At 42.9% G+C, this 27,868-nt stretch overlaps 1 protein-coding gene across 6 annotated transcripts in view; it reads right to left on the reverse strand.

The window, feature by feature from the left end:
* DNAAF8 (dynein axonemal assembly factor 8) overlaps positions 1–27,868 on the reverse strand; it is a 94,653-nt gene that overhangs the window by 26,495 nt on the left and 40,290 nt on the right. For all 6 annotated transcript variants that reach the window (XM_074885891.1, XM_074885889.1, XM_074885888.1 and 3 more), the window contains 10 exons: positions 20,933–21,049; positions 18,555–18,699; positions 16,072–16,372; positions 13,163–13,269; positions 9,802–9,956; positions 8,333–8,477; positions 5,417–5,548; positions 3,763–3,957; positions 2,151–2,477; positions 488–550 (listed from right to left, as the gene is read on the reverse strand). In XM_074885891.1, coding sequence (XP_074741992.1) covers positions 488–550; positions 2,151–2,477; positions 3,763–3,957; positions 5,417–5,548; positions 8,333–8,477; positions 9,802–9,956; positions 13,163–13,269; positions 16,072–16,372; positions 18,555–18,699; positions 20,933–21,049 — 1,687 coding nt within the window. The remainder of the gene's footprint in view (positions 1–487; positions 551–2,150; positions 2,478–3,762; positions 3,958–5,416; positions 5,549–8,332; positions 8,478–9,801; positions 9,957–13,162; positions 13,270–16,071; positions 16,373–18,554; positions 18,700–20,932; positions 21,050–27,868) is intronic.

Raw genomic sequence — 27,868 nt, forward strand, 5'->3', positions numbered from 1 at the left:
GCAAATGACAGAGTCCCTGTCTGAAACTTAGGAAATGTGCATTCTGCTCTAATTTCTGTCACCCACTTGTCAGGCAGTGGTGATCAACACATTTCACCTCTCTACGCTTCAATAATCCCTCTGTAAAACATAATGAAACTCATCTTGAGATATACATCTGAAAAGGGCTACTAAAGAGCCGACGTTAACTACTCCTCTAGCCTACATTCCACACCAGTCCTAGACAGGTCATCCAGGCATGCTCAGAAGGACTGCGTAGAAGAAAGGTGATCTGGCAATACTATCACCTTCCCTGAATACCAAGTGGACCCATCTGGACTTTTCTTCCTAATTGCCTGGGATTATGATGTCTAACCAAAGGTTTACTAATCCCATTTTCATGACTCTGACAGAGGACATAGCGTTATAGTTTTCTTCAATCTATTTTAAGAGTATGAAATTATTTGTTTTTATCCAAGAGGCAACTGATGCATACTTCTGGTCTTACCTTCAGCCCTGGACCTCTTGCCAGGTGGTGGCAGGTATTTCATAGCAGGGCGGTGTTCTGCATCTGGAAAAGGAAGGAGATGTATTTTTATGGATTCACAGATGGGGGACCTTCACTGGTTTGGGGGGGGGGTGGGGGGGTGGGGTGACAAAGGTGATGTTATTTAGCAGGGGGCAGATGTTTTACCAGCTGCAAAATACTGAAGAGCTGTTCTCTAGCACAAAGACCCCTCCATTCCTCCCACAACAACAAAAACAGGAGGAAAAATGTAACAACCTCATAAAAGAGAGAGTGCAGGATGCTGAAGTCATGCTTCAGCTATGTTCTTTGTTCTGGACAATAGCTTCGGTGGGAAAGGCTGGCACTGTGATTACAACCTCCCTCAATAAACTGATCTCTCAGTTCTGCTTTCCTCTTATCCTGCTTTTTGGTCTCAAGATAACTTCAATGAAGGGCAGCAATGCATGAATTCTTACAGTTTTATACACTAACTTGGGTGTCTGATGCCTTCTTTTTTGAAGGCCTCCTCTTCTTGGTCTCCAGTCTCACATAAAACACCCACATAGTTCACTGTCAAATCTAACTTTTTGTGAGTATCTTTTTCCCAACACCATCACATTTTCTTCTTTCTGTTCAGTAAAGCCAATTTGTTACTCCGCACTACATAAGCACCGCGTTTTTGACACAAGCATCTAAGTTTGTGTTGACAACAAAGGACCTTTCTTCCCTGCGAAAAGATAGGGGAACAGCTATAAATTACAAAGCATGAATGCACTTATGGAACTGCGTCACTCCTCCTCAGTTGATACACAGTGTTACCACAACCTTGATTTATCTCTGTGTCTGAATAATCAGAACTCGTCAGGCTCAGAACTGTTTATCTTTAGGTATGAGGCTTCCCCAAGAATGGAGGTGATATGCCAATATATTTCACATTAGAAGAAAACAGTGGGAGCTCATAGTCTGCTGCTCCAAAGCATCCAATATCAATAACACCATAGTCTGCACAGTGATTTAGTTTAAAGAGGCGTGGCTATACATTTCTTGCTACAGGAGGAAACCAGCAGGTTTACTGTGCTGAAAGATTAATGCTAGCATATATCACTGAAGTCTGAGAAGGTTTTGACAGCAAAGGTCTCTGTTCCTCATGAACTCTTCATTCTCGTCGAGGATAAAAAGAAATTCTCAAGAAACCTGGTTTCTTCAGCTCTTGCAGATTGGTAGTACCTTTGTCTCCCTGAGTAGAGGAACAAGATTGGGGCATCCAGCCTCAACAAACTAGGCACAGCAATTAGGTGCCCACATTTAGGTGGGATAGATCTTGGTCTCTGTTTCCCAGTTTCTTTGGAGGCAAAATGCATAGTATTATTTACTGATCATGCCAACTGCTGTAATATCTATTTAGTATTTATGGAGTACCTTGAGATCTTCAGAAAGGGCACCAGGCCATGCACAGCCACATTAAATTAATAGGCCAACTTGTAGATGACCTCAACTGGGTCCTGCTGATTTAATATCCCTCATCATTATTCAGCCAAGCACAGAATTTAACCCCAAATTATTACGTTTTTCTATGCCTGAGAAAAACCCATAGCAATGGATTCCTTTGTCCAAGTTCAATAAATTCACAAACACCTTATACCTGAGGACGTTATAAACTTACCAGTAACAAAATCTGTCTCTGTGAAGAAGAGGATGGCTTGTCTGAATGTCACCTCTGGGGTCATGGCCATTACTGTCTGTAGCTGACTGCCACTTTTGCTTAGCTTCTCCCTGCACTGCGTTAATCTCTTCAATGCATCTGCAAGAACTTTGAAGGCATTGATCCGCCGTAATGCACACACAAGGACTGGGTTTGACATTAGTATATCCAGGCTTCTTCGCCAGGAAGTATCTCCAACCTCAAAAGGGGTTATTTCTCTGGCCTGATGTCGAGTGAGATGGGGCAACCACTTGAGACCTAGGAGCTCAAATCCCAAATCAGGTCCTTCTGTGTAAGTCAAGAGAAAGGTGTTTAGCATCAGTTAACAGCACATGTTTCATAGAAGCTGTGCTTTCTTTCAGAGACAAGTGTTCTAAATTCACATTGATTTTTTTACTAGACAAGTTCCAAAACTGCTTTGGCTTTGCCCCCTGTTGCATCCAAAATGGACTGTAATGCAGATATAGAAATATACTGGGAAAAACCACAAGATGCAAATGCTAGGAAATTACATTACAGTGAAAACAAAAAATGGGCTATCTGGGAAATCAACAGGGAGCCACAGAGATTAGGTGTCATGATTTGATTAGAGAACACAGCTAATGGAGAAGAGTTGAAAGGGAAACACTGATAACACACTGATAACAACATGGTTTAGACACAGTACAAGCCGTAATTATAGATCCTTTACCACCACTCATAACATTCCATTTTAAACTACATGCATTATAGTAATAAGCTACAATTTAATGCTGACTTGTCTTTAAAGTAGTTTAAATGTTGTTGTGTTTGTAAAGTAGTCTTACTTCCAATGTAGGAAGATATTTAGGGGCTTAACCCATGAATGTATGTTGCTGGAAGTTTCTGTCAGCTAGAATCTCTTCCTCACCTACCATGACACAGAACTTACTCCATAGCATTGTTTCAAGAGAGTAGGATATAACACAGCATAAAACAGGGTTCCAGACTTCTGCCCTTTGTTAGTACCCTTCCTGTATTATTACACTTCAAAGAAATCTGTATCATCAAATTATATAAAATCATCATCCTGCTTAGCACTTGGCAGCACTCCTCATGCATTTGTAAGCATTTAATGCTGGGGATTGCCATTATTCCTCCCGTGCCCATGAGGAAACGAAGTGTGAAGCAGTGAAGAGTCTTGCTTCTGATCACAAAGGATGTCAGCGGACAGAGCAGCGTTTGTGACTTCTGAATTCCTGTGGCTGAGCCCCAGTTACACAGCTGCTTTATCACCCAGTACTTAGGGAGAAACAATGCTCTGGATTACATAAAAGGCTTACTAAGCCTAAGCACATCTTTGAACTAATTTGACACTCTCTGAAGAAAATTATGCCCACCTGAGCTGTCTGCAATATGAAAAGTGGCCTGGCTCATGACTAACTAGCCATGATAAATTCTTTAGTTCTTCAGGCAGATAAGCAAAGAAACCTGTCCTCCTTCCTGAGGCTGCTTTCACCACATTTTTCATAATGTTCCTGCTATGATAAAAATAGCTAGACAGGATAAACTTTCCTGACCAACTTCTACAGCCCTCCCCAAGAGCTGGGATCACCTGCGCTCCAAGATTGATTATTGGACCCAGGAAGAAGGATCTGGTGAAGGAGCTCTCCGGCACTCTTCATAGTGTCCATTCCAACCACTGTCAGCATGACAACTTGCTCCATTTCAGGCTCAGAAGCATATGTTCGATTGCAGAAAAGATCCAGAGGAATGTTACGGGGCTCTGGCACAGCACTAAGGTTTCCTCCTACCCAGAGAGATCATCAAAACAAAACTAGTTACCCCACGAAAACAATTCTCAAGTCTTTTTTAGTGTGAAGGAATTGACTAATTCTCAACTGAGCAAAGGCCAGTGCCTTACTCCTCCTCACACTACAGCTCAGCATGGCCAGAAAGAATCATGCGTGAGGAGCAGTATCATAGCAAATCCTTACTAATTAGTCACACTCCTTAACTGGAATTACTTTTTGCCACGTAAAGCAACTCTTATTCAATGGTAATTTTGATATCCTTATTCACACCACTAAGCAAAGTTGATAGATCTATACTAAGATGATTTAAGGCATCAATTTCAGATTGATAACTAATGACTGACTTCACATTAAATTGATACTTCATTTTGCTTTCTAGGAGATTACACGGCATACAGTTGATGGCTAACTGGGGACTGTTATAACACCACACATATGTCCACAGTCCTACTGGGAACAGTATAGCCTGCAGAATCCCCAGCCCCTCAGAAATCTGTGTTTGATTCCATACTGTTTCACTACATGATTATTTAAGCAATTGTATAGATTAACATGTATTCATTTAGTTATTCCTACATCTTAACATTTCAGAATGCTAGAAAGTGGTGAATGACGTGCATTTGATTATTATTTTTCCTTATGACTTAGTGTGAATTTGGTTTGGAGAGTAATATACTTCAATTAAAACTCCTGATATCCAAAATGTAGAATCATTTAATTAGTTAAATAAAACTATATTAACCTGCTAAATACATAAGAAAACGCTACCTGTAGTTAGTGAACTAAACATCCGATTACTGTGACCTCCAAGTGTACAGAACTAGTAGGTTGAAGACTCTCCTACCCATTTGAGTCATAGATTTATAACAGAAAACACATTTACTTGCTTTTTCAAGTCCTAACAACTTCCCACTTTGAATGAAGGAGTTACTGAAGTGAATCCAACTGTATAAACTGAAATTAAGAACACCTGAGTAAAGTGAAATGAGAAAGTACCTTCTCTGCACCTATGGAAGAACTACAGCTGCCAACATTATCACTTCAGCAAATTCTGCTTTACACACTTAACCACCAATTTATCTCATTTTAATATTTTGACTTCTTTTGAAACTGTGGCAATAAATATGTATTGATTGAATATTAATCTTTCAATTATGGAAGGTTTAAGGCTTAACTGGTTATTATCATGTCACATTTAAATAATTTATTTTTCCACCCATTTTAAAATTTACATTAAAGAGGTATTTTCATTTCGTTTTTCTATTGATTCTTACATTCATTACCCAGCAACAGAAGACATCCAATGAGAGCTACTACGACTGACGGACAGCAGAACACTAAATGAGTTATTATAGACAAGCATATTCATAATGTTCTGATTCAGGAAAATCCCCTAATAAGGTCGTCAGACCTGACCAAAGCCAGAACGATGCATTTCCCATAGCTTTGACCTACCTAGTGTGTGCAGCAAAGTCTCAGTGTAAGGAGTCACATGAAAACACGCAGAGGGGTCCAGCCCAGCGGTGGCAGGCAGGCTGCTCTGCCCGTTGCCAAGGAGGCCTTGCTTTGCCAGTTCATTCATCAGTCCTGTGCACAGAACAAAAGAAAATGTGAAGAATACACAGCTCTGGTGCAGTCTAACATGAAAACACCCTTCTTATCAAATGTTTTGATTCATCTGACCACAGTCACATTACAGAGACATTAACGTGGGTCAGGCTGAGCTTACCTAAGAGACATGAAACACAGCTTAATCATCCCTTCTCTCCCAAATGATGTTCACTTACAGTGGGGCAAGTAGCTGTTGAAAACTGAGCTTTCTCCGAGACATCTCCACATTGTGACCAGCACCCCAGTTCCTATTACCTTCTAACTTCTGCTGTGAACTGAAACGTGGAACAAATGCACAGCAGGTGCTACACAGCTCTTGAATTATAGTAAGTGTCTTAAATAAGTTGGTGTCCACAAGGAAGAGGAGTCACAAATCTTGAGCCCAGTGCTTGAGTCCAGGCCCTCAAGGTGCAAGGCCAGTGCCCTGCATCCTACGCAGCACCACACATCCACAGAGGTGTTGCTAGGATTACAGACTTGAACAGAAACATCGTGTTCTGCACATGTAACTCCCAGTCTGGAAAATATCCAATTCCACGCCACTTTTACAGACACTAAGTGCTTGAAATTAGCAATCTCTCAGCCCCTGCTCTTTCTCCAAAAGGCTGGGCTACACACAGGCAGTGCGTTAAGGTACTGGCATACAGCACACTTCCACAACAATTAGTTCAGCCTTCTGTAATAATATTTCAGACCACAGTTTTATTACTTTGTATACATTTGATTGCTTTCTACCATACAAGCCTGACAAAAATTTACTGTAGTGTAGCATGGGAAATGGACTATTAGCACTAGAGGCTCATGGCAAACCTCAGACATCAAACGTACCACTGACAATCACCTATCTGCTTTTCAAAATTCAGGTGGCATGAGTAACCAAAAAATGCACCATCACTGCCACAGCAGCATTACCTGCTGTTTATTCAAACTCAATGCACAGCAAAAAGTAAAGCTTGGACAAAAATTTATGGTGTTTGATCCTCAAGACAGAGGTTCATTTCCCAAAGACACCTATCTATCTGCTGTATTTCAGGAATGATTGTTGAACTTTTCCTTGCTTTGAAAACTGAACAGTGTTCAAGATGTTGAAGGAGTAATTGCTTTTCAGGGGTATTGATTACAAATGCAAAACTTCTTATTGTTGTATTTACCCTACTCAAATCCTAGTGCTATTCTACAGTTCCTAGAGGCCAAACCAAAGCTTATGTGGCAAGAATCTCAGCTTCCCCTCTCCGGGGCTCTGGAACAGGAAACGGGGTATCTCTCTGGATCAGTTATGAAGCAGACACAGAACACCTGGAAAGAGGCCTTTGCAAAATCTGTCTACAAACAAAGGAAAAAAACCACAAACGAGTTCTCTACAATGAGGGAAAACACTTTATTTTCTGGAATATCCTTTGTTCCAGTGCCCACATATATTTCTAGTGGAAATTTCCCCATGCAAAACATGAACACTGTAAACATCATCTGTGGCACTCTGTGAGAAAAGCAGCAGAAACTGAACTACTTTAATGAGCAACTTTCCTTGGGTCTACAGGCAGCAGGTGACATGGTGCTGTAATTAGTCTGCCATGATTAATCCACTGTGTCTGTATGTGTTTTCAGAACATTCTGTGATAGTCTCAGGAGAAAAAGCAGAGGACTTTTTGAATTATCATTTTTTTTCTAAACCTCTAAATGTTCTTTTCTATTGTGGATAGATTAAAGGAAGCAGCCGGGCAGTGGATGAATGTCTCCACCACGAGCTGTTTGTGGTGGTGTTAATGGAGGGGTCAGCAACAGTGACCCTCTTCTCTCAGCAGGGGTGTCTGAAGGGGAGGTTGCAGCAAAACAGATGCAGGAATGGACTCTCCTGCTGCAGGCAACATGCCGGCTGTCAGAGCAGGAAGAAGCAGGCAGAGCAGGTTCTTTGTTCTGCACTGATCACTGCTGTTGCCTGTGATCTTCCCCACTTGAGACCAATTTCACCTCATCCTTAAGAAAACCAAATAACGCTTTTCCTGAACCAGAGTCTCAGACAGATACTGACTCAAGTAAGAGGATTTGGGGCAGCCACTTGTCTGGTTTTTGGCAGTCCCTACATGTAAAACAAGTTACAGTTCAGATGCTTGGAAGTCACAAGCATGCAGAACTCGGGGCTGAGGTTGACAGGATCAGATGCTATCCTCAGGCTCCGTGGCACATACGTGTTTTTGCTACCCTACCTCTCTGTGCAGTGAGAATCTGAAGAGGAGGTTATTGCCCATTATGGAGGTGTACAGCGGGAAGCCAAGACACCAGGCTCACAAATTCAAACAGAGGAGGTTCCAACCTGACATATAGGAAAAACAATTCCCCCTAAGGATGGTCAAACATTGGAACAAAGGCCCAGAGAGGTGGGGTTATCTCTGTCCTTGCAGATTTTCAAGACCTGACTGAAAAAAGTCCTGAGCATCCTGATCTGAATTCATTGAGCAGGATGTTGGATGAGAAACCTCTGAGGTCCCTTCCAACACGAATTACTCTATGATTCTAAGTTCAAGAGGACTCCAGTGCTAAAGATCAAACAACTGACAAAGATCAATCTGCTCTGCTGGATATATAGTAGTGACCGATTTACATGTTGGTCTGGAGATACAGATGGCAAAACTATCAGGCCCTGATATTGTCCATAAATATTCCCTGCAATGTAACAGCTGTGGTTAGACTGTTGAAGTTTAGCTCACACGCACGGAAATGCAAACCTTCTTTTCCAAGGTTGTTGAGCAGTGAAAGCATTACCTTTTACCAATGCAGGAATGTGATGACTAGCATTCTCCTTTCTTAGCAACAAAATGAGACAGTGCATGCGTGGTTCAGTAGAGAGCTCTCCTGTTGCAGAACTATCAGGTGAACTTGAAATCTTGCTAGGGCAAAATACAGCAATCTGAAATAATGAGAGTCGGATTAGACTACTAAATCCAGATGTAATCACTATAGGGCTCAAGCAAATATTTAAGTTACAATGACATAACAAGATACAGCTCACCAGCTGAGCCACAGTAACTTCCAATAACTGGGTTTTCATGCATTATCTATTCATGAGACAGAGAAACTTAATTTAAACCTCAGGGGAGAGGCTTAACATAAAAATGTTCTGCCCTGCAACTGGGCTGGACTAAAACCACAACTCAGCTGATATGTGGTACCACCATAAGTCACTCATGCAAAAATGATCTCGAGTCCCAAATGAAGGGATGATTTTTCAGAAACATTAAGCTCCAAACAGCACGTTGAAGCAATAGTGTTGCTGTTCACTTCTTCAATGGCCATTTAGAATCGTGCTTCAAATATTTGGCTATTTGGGCTGTAGTATTTTGTAAATAAGTTATGTTTATTCTACAAAATATTATGGGCAGCAAAACTGTTATTCCTCAGGCCTGCTCCCAGAACAAGCAGAAAAGAGGGGCTTTATACACAGTTTAATTTGCAAAATGATGCATTTCCTGATTGACATAGCAAACAACCCTAAGCATGATAATTTAAAGGAAGGGGTCCACTCCTTTGTAAGAGAAAGTGTTATATGATTCCTGGGTGATTTATCACGTAAGAAGTGCAGAACTGGACTTCTTGCATATGTTAAGTTTGACTGAAACCTTGCCTTTATGATTATTGCTGTTTCCTTAGGCTGACTTGTCAAAATGCCAGCTGCACTCTAACTCAAATCTATCATCATGTCAGACAGAGCTTCAGAGAAGAGAAAAAAAAAAGTTATTTTTGACAATAGGAAGCTCTTTTTGCAACCCATCTGGAATATATTAAACTAGGGGACTTTTTGCTGAAAGGCCATAAGCGGTCCCAGAGGGACTGCGAAGTACATAATCAAACATCAGTCTGTCAGATGAAGACTCTACTCCTGAATATACATTTGCAGATCAGAAATTGTTATTTTGGTTTATGAGGCTACTGCCTGCTCTTGCTTATTTTGAGATCAATGGTAAAATTCATGTTTGCCTTAGTAGGAGGTGGCCCGATTATGAATTTACACTTCTGTTATCAGTAAGAGGCTGAGGCCTGGTGGGATTTTCCTACTAAAGAAAAAAACAGCACTGAAAGCAACCAGAGTACCACTGACGAATACAGAGAATGTCAGTGCTAGCCAGCTAGTAGAGAGAGTGTGGGCTCACACATCCATAAGCTCAGAGCATAAGTAGTTTCAGAACACCTGGTAACCCAAGGTATACAACTGAGCTGTGTGTTCTGTCCAGTACCTGACTTGTTGTCATGCTCAGCACAATGGCTTGCTTGGGTGAAAGCTGCAGCTGTCTGATTCCTTGCAGAACAAACCCCCGATGAGTACAGACCAAAAGCACATTACTGTATGCATGAGGAGATACCACAGGTGACACCATCAAAATGATGTCCCCTAGATCAAAAAGAGGGTAAGAAAAGCAGCATATTATTTCCACGGAAGCTGTGGTATCAATACAAGGCAACTCTTACAGTAGCTAATTCCAACTTGAAGTGCATCCCAAACGGTGACACTGTATTTTACGCTTTATTTGCTCTATCCAAGTCATAGTGACTGCTATCGGAGGCCAACCTAGAATGGAAAAGCTTATGGCATCATCGGTAATATCTTTATGAATCATCTACTCCAGATAGTCTGTCTCATCAGGTCTATCTAGCTAGTTATGAGCTACTCATCTATCTTTGAGGTATCTATGCTCTCAGTTCACGCACTAGCTGTGCGTCAGCCCCTGCCAGGCCGTTACCCTTACAGCTGGCAATCCAACAGCAGTCATTTCCCACAAGGACCAAAGACCTGATAAGCCTGGCCACACTGATGAGTAACTAAATAAGGTCAGCAAGACCAACTGGCAATTTGTCCACTATAAAGTGCCTGAAGCAACCCCAACCATTCCTCTCTGCTGTTATTGGTGGTCCTAGCCCGTAGCTAGCTTCTACAATCTTGTTCAGCACTACCTTCTGCTTCCTCTTGCCCCTTCTTTACTCCCATCTTTAACCTTCATCCCAGAGCTTGCCCTGTGGCATGGGCTCCTGAATCTTTAGACCAGCCTGTGATCATGACCTCATCTCCCTCTTCGGTTTGGTACCATCTGTGGCTTCACAGGTTCCTGTCCTTGGCTCTCACGATAACGGTATCAGCCTGCTCTCTCCTACCTGACTCTCATCCACTAGGTTTGGGTGCTTGTTCTCTCCTTGTATCCCTCAACACAGTAGATGAGGCTGTGGAAGCAACTGGAATTTACGTTGGGTTAGATCCTTCAGTTTTTAGACTCCTGTTCTCTAAGTTGAACCCCAAGCTCACTGTCAACAAAGTGGCAACACGTGCTATGAGCAAGATCAGAAGAAAGAGCTTGCAAGATCCCCTGAGCAGTGTCTAAGCCCCATCTTCGGTACTACAGGACAAACTCAAGCCTTTTCCCTGAAGCCTCTGATCTACTGGAGGTCTTTGCTTTGTTCTAATCTTACCTTGGGTCTCTGCTTTTACCATCACCTTCATTATTACACTGTCATATTCCTAATATAGCCTTTTTTTGGTACACAATGTACATTCAGATCTCCATAACCTGCCAAGAGTGAGCTCTGAAGACAAATCCTCAGTCTCATTTCTATGTGGGTTTCCTCTACACTGTCCTGTTAATTTCTCTTAACTCTAACAAAGTGATATAATGGGGTTGTAATTATTTTATTCTGTGCCCCAATTACACTTGGTTTTGGGGGTAGGACTATCAGCTGTGAATGCTTCTTTTGGTTCTAAACTTTGCAATATGGATATCTGTCCCCAGAAGAATCTGACCAAGGCTCAGCCTGGTAGTTCAAAGCAACAGCAAGAAAACAAGGGAAAGCATCTGTTTATTACTAAGGATGGGACAGACAGAGTGTTTCTTTGCCTACAATTTCTATTTGATGGCTTTGATTTTGCAGGCTTTGAGCCAGACTGACATTAGTGCCACATTCATTATACGTGAACTGTCAAAATTTAGGGTTGCAGGGAGTAAGACTTTGGTTCCTCTCTAGTTGGTAACACTTTTAAAGAAACATTTTCATATGCGCATGTCCCAAATCAACAAGAATACCTCCTAGGGTCAGTAAAACTTTGATTACTGAGAAGGGGCACATACACCTGGTAGGAGTTGCAATATATTTGTTCTGCATGCTCTGCATGGGTATACCTTCCTGTCTCCAAGAGAAGCTGCTGGAGACCTGAAGGAAGAGGTCAGTGAACGTTTCCTTTCCTTAAAACCCCAGAGGGTGTCTGCTCCCAGACTAGATTTTCAGCTTCTCTTCTGAGAGTCATGATACAGTTATCTATCTGAGGAGCAAAGCTTGACAGTGACTTCCTGAGCCCAAATACAGATGGAACGTGGTGTGGTGTAACTCAGCAGCCCACATCAAATGTGAATCATTAATGGCCATAAAAGGAAGAGGAGGCAGAAAATGTGACTCATTCCATCAGTAGCAACCAGCTGCCATCAATACCAATCCCAAATAACAGAGCCAATGGCTGTCTGCCAAGCTACCTGAGTTAACGTGCCCAGTTATATGAAAGAGTGTATCTCAAAGGTGAGACTTTTTGTTCTTTCCCCCTTCTCCATTTTCTTTCTGTCACCCTCTCTGTCACTTTCCACTCCTTTCATCTTTTCAGCTTATGCTTTCATTCTTTTCTCATACGTTATTTCCATTGGCAATATAATCTTCCGTGTCTTCTTTCTATGTCAGTACAATCCTGCCTTCCTTCTGCCATCTTCTCCCCAACAGCTGCTGAGCTTCCACTCCCCTCAGTTGGTTTTTTTTTCCTGTGAAAGTATCTTCATTTGTGGGAGTAGAAACCAGACAGCAATGCTCTAATAGCACTGTCTAAAAATCACTTGCACCTGAGATCTGCAGTGCCAGGCCCCGCTACAGAAGATTGTCAGCACACTGGCCTTTGACAGCAGACACCCCTCTACCACAGAGATCCTTCTTAGCCAGCTATAAGGCCTGCGTGCCTTGGCAGGTTTCCCTTGAACCCAGTCAGCTTGCTGCTAGATAGGTACGAATTCAGAAGCTGGAAGAATATTCCTACAAAGGGAAAAGAGAGATTTGGGTGGAGCCAGGTGATAGCCAGTTAATATTAGTGCCATGAAGTGCTTTCCTTTCTGATTGTGTGGTCAGTCCTGCCCTGAATGAAGTCTTAACCATTGCAGACCCACTATGATTATATTCAACTCTTTACCAGTAGAGGTAGATAATCTCCAATCAGGCAAATATGCAGTTTAAGGACACTGGTAGGTCTTCACATGACTCTTTCTTTGGTGAACAGGCCCCTATGTGCAGAGATTTCCCATGGGGTGGTTTTTTTGCTTTTTCTTTTTTTACCCTTCCGTCAAATCTAAGCAGCCTACAGGACTCTAGCAGCTACTCCCATGAGGAGGATGAGGTGATAACACTCCTCTGTCACTTCATTTTAGGCAACAGTATTTCACTAGAAATTCATTCCTGGGTCTAGAACTGGCCAGGTCACAGCACTGAGGCAGAATTTCCTGAAACAGGTGGGCTGGAGTAAGGTAATATTGTCAGTGAAGGAGAACCATAAAACCTCAAGATCCATTCCCTAACACTGACCTTTGGTAGTTGAGACAAGCATTGCTGGAGGTCGAGACAGCACCATGCCCTGGAAATCAACCTTTTCTTCATCTGCTTCTGCCCTAGATGATGAAGGACTCTGAGAGCTAAAGAAAACCAATAAATATTAAAAGCTGTTACACCAGGTTCTGACTCAAACCTACTTTCTGCAACAAACCCAGGGCCACAGAAGCTTCTCTGGTAAAACTGCTTTACTGGAAAAGCCATTTCAATCCCTTGTCCGTGACATGAGCGGCATCAAGGTCTCTCTGACTGAAAATCTTTTTATATTACTCCCCCTGAGGCTCTCTGCGTTCAATTAAAAGTAGCTAATGCAAAGTAGCCAGCTTGGCAAAGAAATCTGGGAATCAAGAAATATGTCAGGCTGTATTACCAGAGCTTTTCCTACCCACAGCTACGTCATAGTTGCTATTCACTTTTGGTTCTTTAGCCCGAGTTTAATCAGTTTTAAAGGTTCATGTCGGGCAACAAGCACAATCAAGTCTGGCAGAGATGTTCGTGCCAGTGAAACCTCTACAACATTTCTGCATACCCAAAAGGCCCAAATCACAGCACAGCGAACATAAGGTGTGGCTCTGAAAGCCAGGGACTGACAGCAACGCAAACTGCAGCCTGTGAAACAGTTTGGCTAGGTCTGTGAAGTGCAGGCTGCTCAGGCAAACCTGCCTGCCTCATCCCAACCTGTCTGCCTCATCCCTTGCCACCACTGAGTTGATTGGAATACATCCTCCTTGTTCACGCCCAGGAGACCACGGCATTTGCAAGTATAATCTGAAAACTGCAATCTGAGTTGCAGTTTGTATTCTTGTCTCCCAGTGGACCAAATTACCAGCATTAGGAGAAATACAAGTGCATTATTTAGAATGTTGTGCCACTCTGGACTGGCTAAGTTATACCAAAGGAGCAGAATTCATCATCTTTGTAAGAGGAAAGAAGCATCCCTGAGGAATATAAACAAATAGATAAAGAGAATGAAACTTTTCCAAATTGATTTTTTTCAAACCTTAAAAGTAAAAATGATGAAAGTCACTGTTCACAGCCAAGCAGAAATGAACTCTGACACACAATCCCTCCACAAGCATCAGATTAATTCTATATGGGTGCACTTTGCCACTCTGCAGAAAGCATCAACAGGACTGCAGATTACCTCACCTCTAGCCTGCTGCCACTGACACAGCGTGCCACACTGCACCCAGCATCCAGGGTCAGAAGGGATCTTTAAAACCCTGTCCAGAACTTGCAGGTAGCAGGGCCCTGTCTGAGATTTCTGCAGGGTAGTTTCACCACAGCATCATTTATTCAGTTCAGCAATATTAAAAGGAGATGCCCAGGGCCTGAAAACCCCAGTGTGAGGCTGGCATCCCACGTGATTACAGAGGCCTGCGTGACAAGCATGCCAGCCAGGGAGAGGAGAGATGTAGTTCGATATTCTCCTGGTTGGTGGAAATTCCTTGAAGCCCTAAGCCAAATCTTTTCATAAAGCACTGTAAAGCAAATCCTTCAAGCCACAGATCCTATGCCTGGAACAACCCCAGGGGCATCTTTCAGCAGTAAAAAAAAGACACATGCCTCTTTCCTTCCCTCTACAGGCCAATCCACTCTGATCCTCCAGAGGAAAGGGACCCCTGAGCACAGCAGAGCCCTTCATTTACACACACAGGATTAAATGTGCTTCCTGGGTCCTTAGGTTTGAGTCTCTGTCCAGGAAGTTGCAAGATTGTCAGGAAGGGAAGTGATTGTTTTGTGCTGTAGAAAGTACTCATCTTCATCAAGGAAAATCTGCAGAGAGGTTTGGTAAGAGTGTTGGGGAGGAGTGCAAGAGTCCAGGCTCCTGGTGCAGCCTTCCCTCTGCCTCTCTGCAGGTGCAGATGGTGTGCAAGGGCTGCTCAGTGCCACTTCCACAGAGCTGCTGAAGCTTTTCTCCCTGCCCCCCACCCCTTTCCCTCAAACATCTCTGCTCTGCTGAGTAAGGCCAACAGCAGGCATCCTGGCAGCCTAACAGCGTTATAAACAAAGCAACTTTAAGATTAAAAAACATTAGGTAAATCCATTTTTGTCCAAGATAGTCTAAATGAGCCTTTGGGAGCTGCAGTCCCCCTCCCTGTAGCACTACACAGCAGAACACAGAGGGCCTGGGTTGCACAATGGATTAATAGATGCTTAAAAGCCCAGTTCCCTCTGCAGCCATACCCAGACCCACCTGAGAGCAAGATTCCAAACTCCTGAACCTCACTTGTTCCCAGCACTTTTTGGCACCCTATTGCTATGCCATCAGTTCCTAAATTGCATTTCTCACGCTGATTGCGTGAGTTAAAAGTTTATAAGCCACCCTTCATTTTCACACACTTCTGTCATAATCCTCCAAAGAACCTTTTCCTTCTGAAACCCCTTATCTCTAATCAGCTGATATGGAAGGCACATAGGGCAAAGCTAGATCAGGCTTTCTAGCAAAGGGCCACTCAGTGGCACACAACCTTGCAGCCCTTTTCCAGCCCCAGGCACAGCTGGAGGAGGTCTCAAATCAGTCTGATCAGCTCCATCTGGGACAGAGGGCCCAGGAACAGGTGCTGCAGGTGTATGAACCACAGGCCTGCCTACCAGGGAACAAGTGATGGGAAGCAACTGCAAGAGTCCTACACCTTGACACATCTGTTGTGTGCTGCAGAAGAGACAGTTCTGTGAGAGACACACTTTTGCAGGCTGTAGTAACTGGTTTGGAAATAGAAAAGTAGACAGATTGCTCCCGCCCTGCACTCTTGTTCACTGAGACCTTTTAGCAGAAGACCAATATGTAAAGACAAAGCACGCCAGCTGTGTGCCTGCCTGGCCGCAGTGCTACACTTTGCCTGTGGGAAGAACCAGAGTTCAAAAACATCCAGGGCCATCACCTTGCTGTGTTGTTGCACAGGGAAGCGGGATCCAGGACGGCAGCGCACAGTGCTGCATCAGCAGCCCTCCCTCCAAACCAGAGGCACAGCTCCCTGTGCACATGGCTGTCCCAGAGGGGCAGGCAGGCGAGACGCTCCGCTTGGCTCCTGCAGTAGACGGCACTGATAGAACTGCGGTCCCCCACGTCAGACGTCCCGATGATATCCTGCAAGGTGCTACGTGCTTTAGGCCCTCTCACACCTAATGCCAGCACTGGTGGCACCTTGCCAGTCTTTGAAGTATAGGAAGAAGGCAGCTTTTCTGTGAAAGACAAACATATGTGTGACCAAAACATGCAACAACCCACCCCAAGGTCATTCATTCCACTCAAATGTCCTTTTCAGATCTGTCATAGCCAGACTTCATCAAAGTAACCTACTGGTTACCTGGCCTGAGGGTGATATGCTGGCAACCAGCTGCGTGTTTCTACCCAACAGTAAATCTGAGATTATTTAAGGTAGGCTGTTAAAGAAAGAGGAGTTGGTTGCCTCATATTTGCTGTGGAAAGGAGCGTGCACAGCGCTAGTTAATATGGAGCAGCTGATACACTAGAAGTCAGCACTTCAACATCTTGTGCAGTGTGTGTTCATGCCCACAGGGACGGCTGGGGGATTGAAGGGGAGACAGGACAAGAACACTGGCCTGAGGAGAGGGATGTTTTCTGTAATTTTCATTAGATAAGGGAAAACAGGGAAGAGGGTCACAAACTGGAAATCTGTGGACTTCTTTTCTAGATTATTTCCTTCTGCCTCAAATACAGATTTTGTACTACATTGTAAGATGACATATCCAGGCAAATTGTTTGATTAGCCACCTTGATTTCCCTGCCAGGACTTGAACTGTGGCTTCCCTATTTCCTGCAACAACTCTTCCCTATGTCTCTGGCAAACCTTTCTCCATGTCTACTGTCAGCATAGTTGGGGTCCAGTAAGTAACCCCAGAAACGGTAAATTTGGCTCCTCTGCAGTTCTTACTGGAGATGTTAGAAAAAGAAGCAAGGTGTGTCATTTTCCTTCCTGAGGTTTAAAAGCATAAGCATATTCAATATTCAATTACATCGTTTGTTGCATAAGAACCAGAAGCCAGAACATAAGTCTCCAGAGCAGGTAGATAATGGAGAAACTGGCTGTAAATATTTAAAATAATCATTTTTTAAAGTTTTCAGGCTAAGGGTAAAAATCTAATTCACAAACTTGCATAGCAGTTCTCAGCTCAAATGAATTGTCTCTTCATACGAAATGTTCCTAAATAATGGTGCATGGTACAGTGCATTGAAGCAGATCTGCTGCCTGTCATCTCCTAATGACTGGTGATTTTATGGTTTTCTTATTCATTTCTGAAGTCCTCTTTCATTTCTCCAGCTATCAGTATGAATGTATTACGTGCATAGCGCCGAGACAACTGCAATCCGATTTCTAAGGCAGTCTGCTCCTATTGTTTTCAAATGTAAAAAAGGGGCAGGGAGACTGGAGAGTTTTTCTCCGATTAAGCTGGTCTTCACTCACTTCCTACCTGAGGAAAAGGAAACCCATTTCTCTCACTTTCAGCCTGCCTGTACCTTTCTCCAAGAGAAATGGATTGCCTGTATTTGTGATGGTGTCACTTACAAACCTTCCAGGAGAACTTCTTGGCTTAGAAGATAGTACAAGCCATGCTGTACTGCAGAGGTGATCTCTATACTCTGCTGCTAATGTAACACCTGTTGCTCTAGAGTTATATTGCATTAGCAACTAATAATATTCCATACATGCTTTAAGTCAGGCTTCATTATCTCTATTTCACAAATGGAAAAAAGCAGACTTGAGTTGTAGATGCCACTATTTGAAAACATTGGTGTCTAATGTTAAAGACTTAGTGATTTGAGTTCAAAGACCCATATAATTTTTGTTTACCTTATCTTCTTGGTCTCCCATCTTAGACCATCTTCTCTGAGCAAGTGTGACATTTTGGTGATGGCTTATCAGCCAATGCAATTACAGGATGCCCATGCTTCTGAGTCCTATAGGCAATGGGATGGGGGCAACTGTGGAAGGGGGAGGCTGGATTTTCTGCAGCTAAAACCTTTAGGAAAATCTGTGGGAACTAATGTAGTATATTTAACTCACACGAGTCTAACTCTGGTTCTTAGGGCACTGCAATCTGGGAAAGATTGCTGCAAAGGAACAACTACTAAAGTGATTTGAGACACAAAAACGTATCAAGGGTTAAAAATTCAACTCATGGATATTCAATACTGGAAACAGAAGAAAAGAAACAGCCCAAAATCTTTTATCATCATTTCTTTTGGGAAAGATAAAGGAACTGATAAAGCAACACTCACATAAATCTGATACCCTCTCCTCCACAGCACCATGTCACTCTTCACCTTAGTACATTTACAGATCATTGCCTTCACCTCAGTATCATCACATGATGGAACCCTGGAAGGAAAACTAGACCTCACCTGAGCTAGAAAGCAGCATATCCTGCTGAGGATAGAGCAGGCGGAGTCCACAGATATCCAGACCCGAACTGAGTACCAGCTGCAACATGTGATGGGTAGCTAGGGGACTTTGGAAGAGAGTTTCAAACAGCAATACCATGGCAACCTGAATAGCAAGAGCACATTGGAGAAATAAGCCAACACTTCCAAGCCCTCAACAACCGCACAGCTGTAGCTCTTCTGCTCACCTTTAGTTCCCATGCTTTATCTACATTGTAAGAGCTACAAAGAAGCTTTCTTCTATTTTGTGTTTACGTGCAGTTCAGCACAGTAGGCTCTTAGCTTCAGATTGAATCATAACTATGATAATTATGATTGAATCTATTTCTGTTGATATAATTGTGCCTTTTGTCACATAAACCTGCTATTAAAAAACTGCAAGTTCTCTGGGGCAGAGACTGAAGTGTATCATTCCTGCTGTTTAACTTCACATACTACAGAAAGATGGTTAAATAATAATAGACCAACTGGTTGTTTCTTTATACATACAAAAGTGCCAAAATCAACATTAAAAAAAAAAATATCAAAAGGCAGAGACATCATTGATACCATCCCAAATTTACATTTTGAAATCTTCTTTACCAGACTAATCCAATTCAACCCACCCTGGCATGTAGGAAGACATACACAAACACACACTGAATGTCTATACCCAAAAGGGAAGCAAATTGTTATTACTTTCCCATCAGTAGAAACATATTGTTTCAAAAAGCAAGTGCTTTATGACAGGAAGTTGTGTGGTGCTGTGGGTAATAAATTGTCTAGCTGTATATCAGACAAGCGTGATTGTACTGGCCTCAAATTTGTACTTGGTTCTCCTGGATGTAAAGCAACACAACGCCATCCCCAGCAGCAAGCTTTATGGCTGCAGTGAACGCCAAATGAATTCATCATTATTGGACACTTTAAATGAAATGCTACTCCCCCATAAACACATTATGAGGCTTATACCATCATGATAAATGAAGATATAAATTTACTCAAATCATAAAAAAGTGGTGTAATTAGGAATAAAAGCTCTATTTCTTTATGTTTGTCTAGCTCAAGGTCTCCTGATATTAACCCAATATTCACAGCAGCCAGTAAGGAAGTATTTTTCTGTAGCTGCTAAGAGAGTCCCTGGGGCTTGGCTGCCTGGGCTTGAGGCCAACTTTGATAATGCAGCTGTCCAGCACTGAGAAACCTCAGTAACTGCCTGTCTCCCCTTTGCTTCGGAGCCAGGCACTTGGCTTTGGTCTCCAGCTGAGCTTTGTTGGAGGTATGCCTTGGCCCAGTCTCATGTGTCACTGATTCTGGCCGTTACCCTAGCCTGCTGACGTTCTGGCTTGGCCTTGCCACTGTGGACTCTTGGCTGACCCCAGTTACAGCTGCTGGACCTGCTCTGCTCTTCTTGATCGGGTAACGTGGGACTGCACCCTGCTTGCTGCTCGCTGGCCCTGCCCACCTTGCTGTTAAGTCTCAGCTTGCCTTCCATCACATCCACCCTTGCTGGGGAGGTCTGTACGGACCCACTAACAGTACTCCTGAGGCAAGTGGAGGAACTGTAATGAAGACATGAGGCATTTCCCAGCTACACCATATATATTAATCTCCTAACCATGGACTTCAAGCATCTTCCAGGAGCAAGCCTGGTACACTCTCAGCAACTGGTCAGGCTTGCTGCGTGTTCAGGAAGAACTTCGTATACTGCATCTCCCTGTACCATGCTAACAGGAAACTGAACTCTGTCAGATCAAACATGCTATGTTTTGTGTTGCACAAGAGCTAAGAAAGGCGAGTTACCATAGTTAACAAGTTATCGTACATGGGTGGAGGTCCAGTACCTTGTGGTATGCACTCCTAAACAGAGTTAAATATGAGTTAATTGAAGTTACCTTAATCTTCTCTTTGGTAAACTAAGTAGAATTACTTCCTGCTTCCTCATACAACACGTACACAGTTATTGTAGGTCAGGCAGGTAGTACCAGAAGCTTCAGAAATTTTTTTAATGTTTATGCAGGAGCACAAGTTTAAAAAAAAGTTGTGTTGTATATTGGCTTGCAGTCAAGCGGGTTTAGGTTATCAAAATTTTGTCTACTGTTACTGATTTGCACCTGGTTGGTAGCAATTTCTTCAACCTGCACATTTCATAGTTTAATCTTCTGTGGCTCAGAGCAATCAGCACATCAATACTGATGACACAAAATACTCAGCTGATATATTTAGGTCTGAGAGAGAAATACTTCAAGATCAGTATTTGTACCAAACCTCAAGATTGAAATATTCCAGGTCACTTAATTGTCTCTCAACTTCCCACATCATCCCACAAGTCAGAAAGGAGTGGTTTGGGGTTTTTTTACCTCAGTGTCTGTATCTCTGCAAGCCTCGATGTCGCTGCTATTAGGGAAGTATTTTTCATCAGTTTCAACTGTCTGCCAGTAAAATCCATTTGGCACTGCAAACACCTTCTCCACTGCCTGAAACACACAAAGGACATCTCTCACCCGTATGTCACCTTGATCCCTCAAAATAAAGGGCTAGGAAAAAAAAATAGTATTTTATGGCTAGAGAACACATAAGGATGCACATTAATGGATTAAACTCATTAGTCCAGTGTTGTTAATCCATTGTTTGCTTTCTTACAACCATGCCACTAGCTGCAATTAAGTGATATCCCCAGAATATGAATCCACAACTGCTTCCTGAGAGACTGAACATTCCCAGGGTCCAACCCAGTGACCCTCCAACATGCAGAGTACCCACTGACATCAACAGGAGTTGCATGCAAAAGGCACCACAGGATTAGGCGAGCAGCTTGAGACCTGGGATCTCCACAGCTGTGCTGAGCATCCAGCAGAAAAGGGCTTTGTTAAAGGAACGCTCTAATTAACTAATCAAATGGAAAGGTAGGGAAAGAATTGCATGAACTTCCGCATGCCTGTAACCAAAATAGGACATTTCTCCCGTGCTCATGTCATCCCAAGTGACACATATCTGTAAGCCTTACTGTGCCACATACTCATGGACGGGCAAAAAGAGTCTGGCATTTAGGTCACAGCTTTACAGAAGGGTAGCGTTTCCCAATCTCAGCACCTTATTTTGTTTCTCAGACATTTTCTGGGCAGCCAAGTAAGCAACTTGTCTAAGTGCAAGTTTAAGGATGTGTCACTCATAAGAATTTGCTGTGACTGCATGCTCAGTAAGCAAGGCCATAGTCCAGGAACAAACGCAGCTTTTGAAAGTCATGTTTGTCAAGTTCTGGTTTGGGAAGAAGCGATGTTCTCAGCTATGCCAATATTGAACATTCCAGAAATATGGATGCATTTAGGCAGAGTTCACAGTGGGCAGGATTCATTCCCAGATTGAAAAAAAAAATAAAAAATTGTCACTTTTGAGACATAGACTCAGGTGGTGTATCTCAGAGTAGCTTCACTATTTTTAAAGACTCTACTTTGATATACAACAGTTGTTAATCTGTCCTCATCTTGTGGACAGACCTTTTCAAAAAACTAAAAAGGAAATAAATTTCAGCGTGGTCTCATCAGGACTTTTATTATGGACAGAAAATGGACTAACACTGCATGAAGAAGCATTCATTCAGGATTGTGAGATACATATAATGCTGTTTAATTGTGTAATCACCTGAGAGATTTTTTTGGTGCTGCTTGGGAAATGACAGGCATGTTGTATCATTCTACAAATGTTTAAAAACAACAACCAGAAAATAAAATTATTTGAATAATATTAAAACCCCTTTGACACCTGCCTTTCTGCTTCAGTAACCTTTTGTGTTTTCTCCTTCCTCTATTTTCTGTGCTTTATGAGATATTTGCTTAAAAGCAGAACTGGGGATTTCACTTTTCACCCAGTTTCAGTCAACACAACTACACCAAACCAAAAGTTCAGTGGATTTGTCCATTTTGTCCTGCAATTCAGCTTCCACTTGTTTCCAACCAACCTCCAGCCAACACTTGGTTGCTGTGGAAAATATCATCAGAGGAAAAGCAAGAAATTGTTGATTTAAGGAAAAAGAAGATCTCTGTTTCCAATGTTTGATGCCAGCTCCTGCATGCAAGGCTGGCACAGTGCAGTGAGCACAGACAAGCCCTACAAAATGGGAATGCAGCAAGATCCCAGTCTTCTATTTATTCAAGCTATTCCTTAAAGAAACCTCAAGTCTATGAACTTTCAAGCATGAAAAGCAAAGGACGACCATGGTCAAACCACCTCCAGCCTACATTTCCATAGAAGCCTTCATTATAATCATCCAGCCCCAGTTAGGACACAGAGGATGCACACTGGGAAATCCAAGGTGAAAAGTTGACCTTTAGGAAGTACCACGGTGTAAGCTGTGGATCAGCTGCAATCCCAGGCACACTGCCGCATGGTCGGCCTCCCTCCCCGCCCGAGCAGGGATCTGGCCACCCCTGGGAATCAAGGCCTGTGGGAAATTTGTTACTGTGATCTGTCAGATTCTGTTTCCTAGCAGCCAACCTGAACGGGATTTTACAAAGCAACATAGAATGAAGCTTGAAAAGTCTTAGTTCTCCTAGAAAATCCTTTTTCCTCATAAGAAAATGCACATAGATGGCTGCAGTACGACAGCCCCTGCTTTGTCAGTGGAGAACTCCTGACACTGCCTTCCTATGCAATGCACAGGAAAAATAGGAAGAAAACAACTTTTCCCATGCATGTAGGAGAAAATTGCATCAAGTCAGTTTTTATACTATTGAGATGAGTCCTATTTGACATATAATGCAGACTGACTCTGTGGGCAGTTGCAGGACCACGATCTTACTGAAATAATTTTGGTGATTTTGACACTATTGATCTTTATGATACTTTGGTGTTACTTTTAATGTTTCACAACGAGAGAGAGGGTAAGGCATGAGAATTTCATTGGTTTCACCTTAGGGCTGGTTCCTCTCTTACACCTCCAACAACATTATAGTAGCTGTAAAACTGCCAACACAGCAGTTCAGAAAGTCTCTCCCAGGCTAGCTGATACATCATCTCTGAATGCTGACCTGTCTCTTGGCAGGGAGAAGAGGAGACTCCCTCCCCATGCACCGTGCAAAACAGTGAAGAGGCAGTCCAGCCTCTGATACCTACTTGAAAATGCTTCTTCCATAAGGCTCTGCAGACTCAGAGCACCGTAATAATCTCACGTCTCCTGGTAAAGGCATTACACCAGGGAGGAAAGGTACCCTGCAGTCAGCCAATGGCAACTACAGCAGCCTCAGGGATACTTTGACTTATGCTGTGACAGGCTTCAAAACCCAGAATCATTTAACCATAACCATTTCCATGACTGTGTCTCCTCCCCCCCACTTTCTTACAGCACTGATATCCTCTCCATCCATATCACCATGATCAGAAAGAGCAGGAAGGGAGGGCATGTCCATAACCTCCCATTTGTAGTTATTCTTTTTTGTCAATTATCCTTTTTGTTATTTGTTTTGGGAGACAAATTCTGATTTCTGCTATCTTCAGACACTGGAAAAGACCACTTTGTACCATAGCTAGGATTGATCACGCACCAGTTTTTCAAAAAGCATTAAAAAGAAACCCAGAGCTACTGCTTTGTTTCAGACAATATTACCGAGATGAAGCCAGACAGTTATGGGAAGGAAATTCACAGCAGAACAAAAATGTGTTGTAAAATACTGAGCAGAAACAAGAATAAGCACATTTTAGAGAAGACTGGAGCTGCGTGCAGCAAAACCATGAATATTTAAATGTCATACAGGAATATGACCAACTCCAGTATCTCTTCTTCTTGCTTACAGTGTATTCTGTTCTCATTTCCAACAACAAAGAAATAGTTTTTGCTGTCAGTTGATCTAAGAGAGTCTTTTAAGTTGCAACGAGTCTTCTAGACTGCTTCCCAGCCACAGCAGGAAAACAGAAACCACAGGAAGAATGTCGATGTACTCCACAATCTCAGCTCCCCACACGCAAGGTACTTTCCAATGCAAAGATCTGCTCAGCCATTATCACTGTGAGACAACACCCAAATCCCTTGAAGAAAGATGCTGCATCCTCCACTACCTCCAGAGACAGCTTGTAAATTCGGTATTTATATAACCTCTCCCTTTCAACTCCACTGACCGCATCAGTGGCAGCAAAGGAAGCACTATTCCCACTCTAGCAAAAGCCTCGATGCTAACACACAGGCAAGGCTAGTGTCTGATGTGATTCACTGAATCGTGCCCCTGAATTAGGCAGCATTATTCTCAAACTCTCTCCTCTCCCTGCTGTCATGAACCCCAGTGCATTAGCACAATATTCCTTGTGGAATCCAGATTAACACAAATTTGAATTTGTTTCCTGCACATCTTCCCTCCCCACTGTGTGTGCTCACTTCAGATGGCAACAGAACTTAGCATGGGAAATATGGAAGCACAGTCGGAAGATCCCAGGCAGCAAAAAGGCTGCAGATAGAGAGGGCTAATTAAGAGCTTTGCCACTGAAGATGTGCAGTTCTGGTGACTGTATTTCGGGCAGTTTGAACACGCACCTCGCTTTCCCTTGTCCCCCTTCTGGATAGGGAAAGTGATATCTTAAAACACAGAAGAGAAAGGATGAGATAACTTCCTCCTGTTCTGTCCATCATGCACAATACTAATGGCTCAGCACATTAACTTGATAGCTCTTTTAAGCTGCTTTTTCTGGAATAATTAGCGATGGTCACAATTTAAATGTGAACTATCAAATTTTAGGAAGAATGAAAAACTATAATCTTTTATTCCTCCCCAAGCTATGCCTTCATCTTTGTGCCAACTCTGGTAGACACCATTGTAGTCCCTGCTCCTCTTAAAGGTTGGGGTTTTTTAGTTACAAATACCAACGACAGTCTGAACTCCTGGCCCCACTAAAATCAATGACAAACTCCAGTGGGCCTCATGAAGCTACAGCCATGCAGCTATTCTGCATCTGCAGCTATGGATCAATTCCTGTAAATGCATATAGATGAGGCCCCAGGACAAATGTCTCATACCCACGTGGAATCACCAGTTAGATGACGTGCTCTCATCAAAGCTGTTGATACAGCTTTATCAGGCTGCACAGCAGACTCAGGGTGCCAGACACAGGAGACCTGACCCTTAGCACCAACTCAGATAAAAACAAGACACAAGCAAGTTTGGAAAGCAAAGGGCAGGATGAACCTGTCCTTTTGAACCTCCTGGTTTACAACTTCAGCTGGGATTTCAAACCATCAAGTTGCTGGACTTAGCGGTTGGCACCTGCCATGTTGCAGGTCTCATCCTGCTGGGCCTGGTCTGGGGAAGCAGAGGCAGAGGTGCTGTTCTGGGTGGTTTATCTCTCCCTAATACCCATTTCAGCTGCACAACAATCAAGTCTTTCAAGCTGTGGCATCAGGCTCTGCAGAAGCTTTGGAGGAGGAAAGCACAGCCCTGAGCCATACACTAAATGTGAGATCTTACAGCAACACGTGGATCAGGTCTAGCAGCTGGCCAAAATGTGTTGCGCTCCAGGTAGCACAGTCTGTGCTCTCCACCCACAAAACATTACATGGCTTAGCTTAGGTACTGCTTAAAGGTACTGCTGCTTCTCACACAGCATGAAAGAAGAAAGAGAGAACACACAGGTCATTAACCTCAAATCAAAACAGCACAACTGCCAACACCATGAGGTGATGACTGAACCACAGCATACCACCAGCTATTACAACTTGAGATGCGTGACAGGCAATGCCCACATAGCCAGCGGCCTAAAGAGAGTTGGGTGAAAAGCTGATGTGGTCGTAAGCAGCAGTTCTCTGAGGAAGCACTGAAGTTAAAAGAAGTTGTAGTGAAAGACAGTGGAAGATGCTGAAGCCACTCAGCAGGGCTAAGGCCATGATGCTTGGCAATAAAATAACATCACAGCACTCAAACTCTAAAGCTCAGAGTCTTCTTATTGAGTCTATGCTAAAACAGATTCACAGATCTGAAAGATTCCCTGGAAATGCCTCTCGTTCCCTCTTCAGAGACTATACACAGAGTTAGGCCAATCACATATCTAAATTAGGTGCCCTAAGTGCACAAAGTAACAAGTGATGCATTTGGGCCCGCTTTTCCACAGCATGAAACAGTGATTTCTAATTTCATCAGCAACGCATAGCTCTTCTGCTACATGGTTATTTCAGTCTTTGAAAAATTTTTGCAACTTTCAAAGCTTGTGTGTATGTGTGTCCATGTAGAGCTCCTCTGGTAACACAGTTGCCATCAACTCTCTAGCAGGGAAATCCCAAAAGTCTGAAATACCACATTAGAGAACTGCTGTACTTTCTGCGAGTCCACTCCCACACATCAAACTTCCTGTTAGTTCAGTCTGTGCTGTTTGAAGTTTTTGGCAGCATTGAGTTACAACACTGGGGCAAATTTAGCTCCCTGGACCCAGTTCTGGAATTCTTATCTATGCTTAGCCAAAATTCCGTTTAAAAAAAAAATAAAAATGGAGCTTTGCTTAAGTGAAAAGCAAGGAGGGAACTTTGTGTAGACCTGCCCTTAATCAGTACTATTTTCTCAAAAAAGAAACCACAACCCTTGTGCTGGAAGTCAGCGGGGAAACTAACTAAAGGAGCAGCAAGTGGGGAACTGATCACCAGGAGGTGCAACAAAATCAGTGTCCTGGAACTAAAAGAAAAAAATCTCATCCACTTTGACTTAGGGATGGAGGTTGTCCTTCTTCCTTGAAACCTCACTGACACAATCACCCATGCAGTACTGCTGTGCCCTGACTCCTCTGTCATGGCAGGCACCTGTATAGGTTGGGAGTTCAAGGAGATGCTCTGGAAGTTCACCAAAAAGATGGTGAGTGTTAGGGGTTGCACCCTCTGGGCAATTGAGAGCAAGAGAAATCCAGCGTGCCTTAACGGAACAAACAGGCAGAGGAAAAGAAGCATCAACACTGGCTACACATGTCTGCATCCCTAAGGTTAATGCTCACATCCTAAGGCTTAACAGGAGAAACTATTTTTATTTTATGCTAAAAATGAAGAAATCCTCTTTTTGCTGACAAGGGACATTGCAGTTAATAACTTCCACAAGGATTATGTCACTCCTAACCTAACCTGGGGTTTTAATGACTGCATTGTGAGTTTACTCTTCATATCAGAAGTGAATAACTTCAGGTTAATAGGCGGTATGCATAGCATTAGTAGGAAAGCCTCAAAGAAAAATAGCAAGAGCAAAGCAATCTGTTTGGGGCCCAGAACAGACTGAAAAAACACTAGACCAATTGACTGAAAACAAGACATTGGCTCGTGCACTAACAAACAATGTGCTTAA

This window comes from Strix uralensis, chromosome 16, assembly GCF_047716275.1.
Source record: "Strix uralensis isolate ZFMK-TIS-50842 chromosome 16, bStrUra1, whole genome shotgun sequence".
Taxonomy (NCBI): domain Eukaryota; kingdom Metazoa; phylum Chordata; class Aves; order Strigiformes; family Strigidae; genus Strix; species Strix uralensis.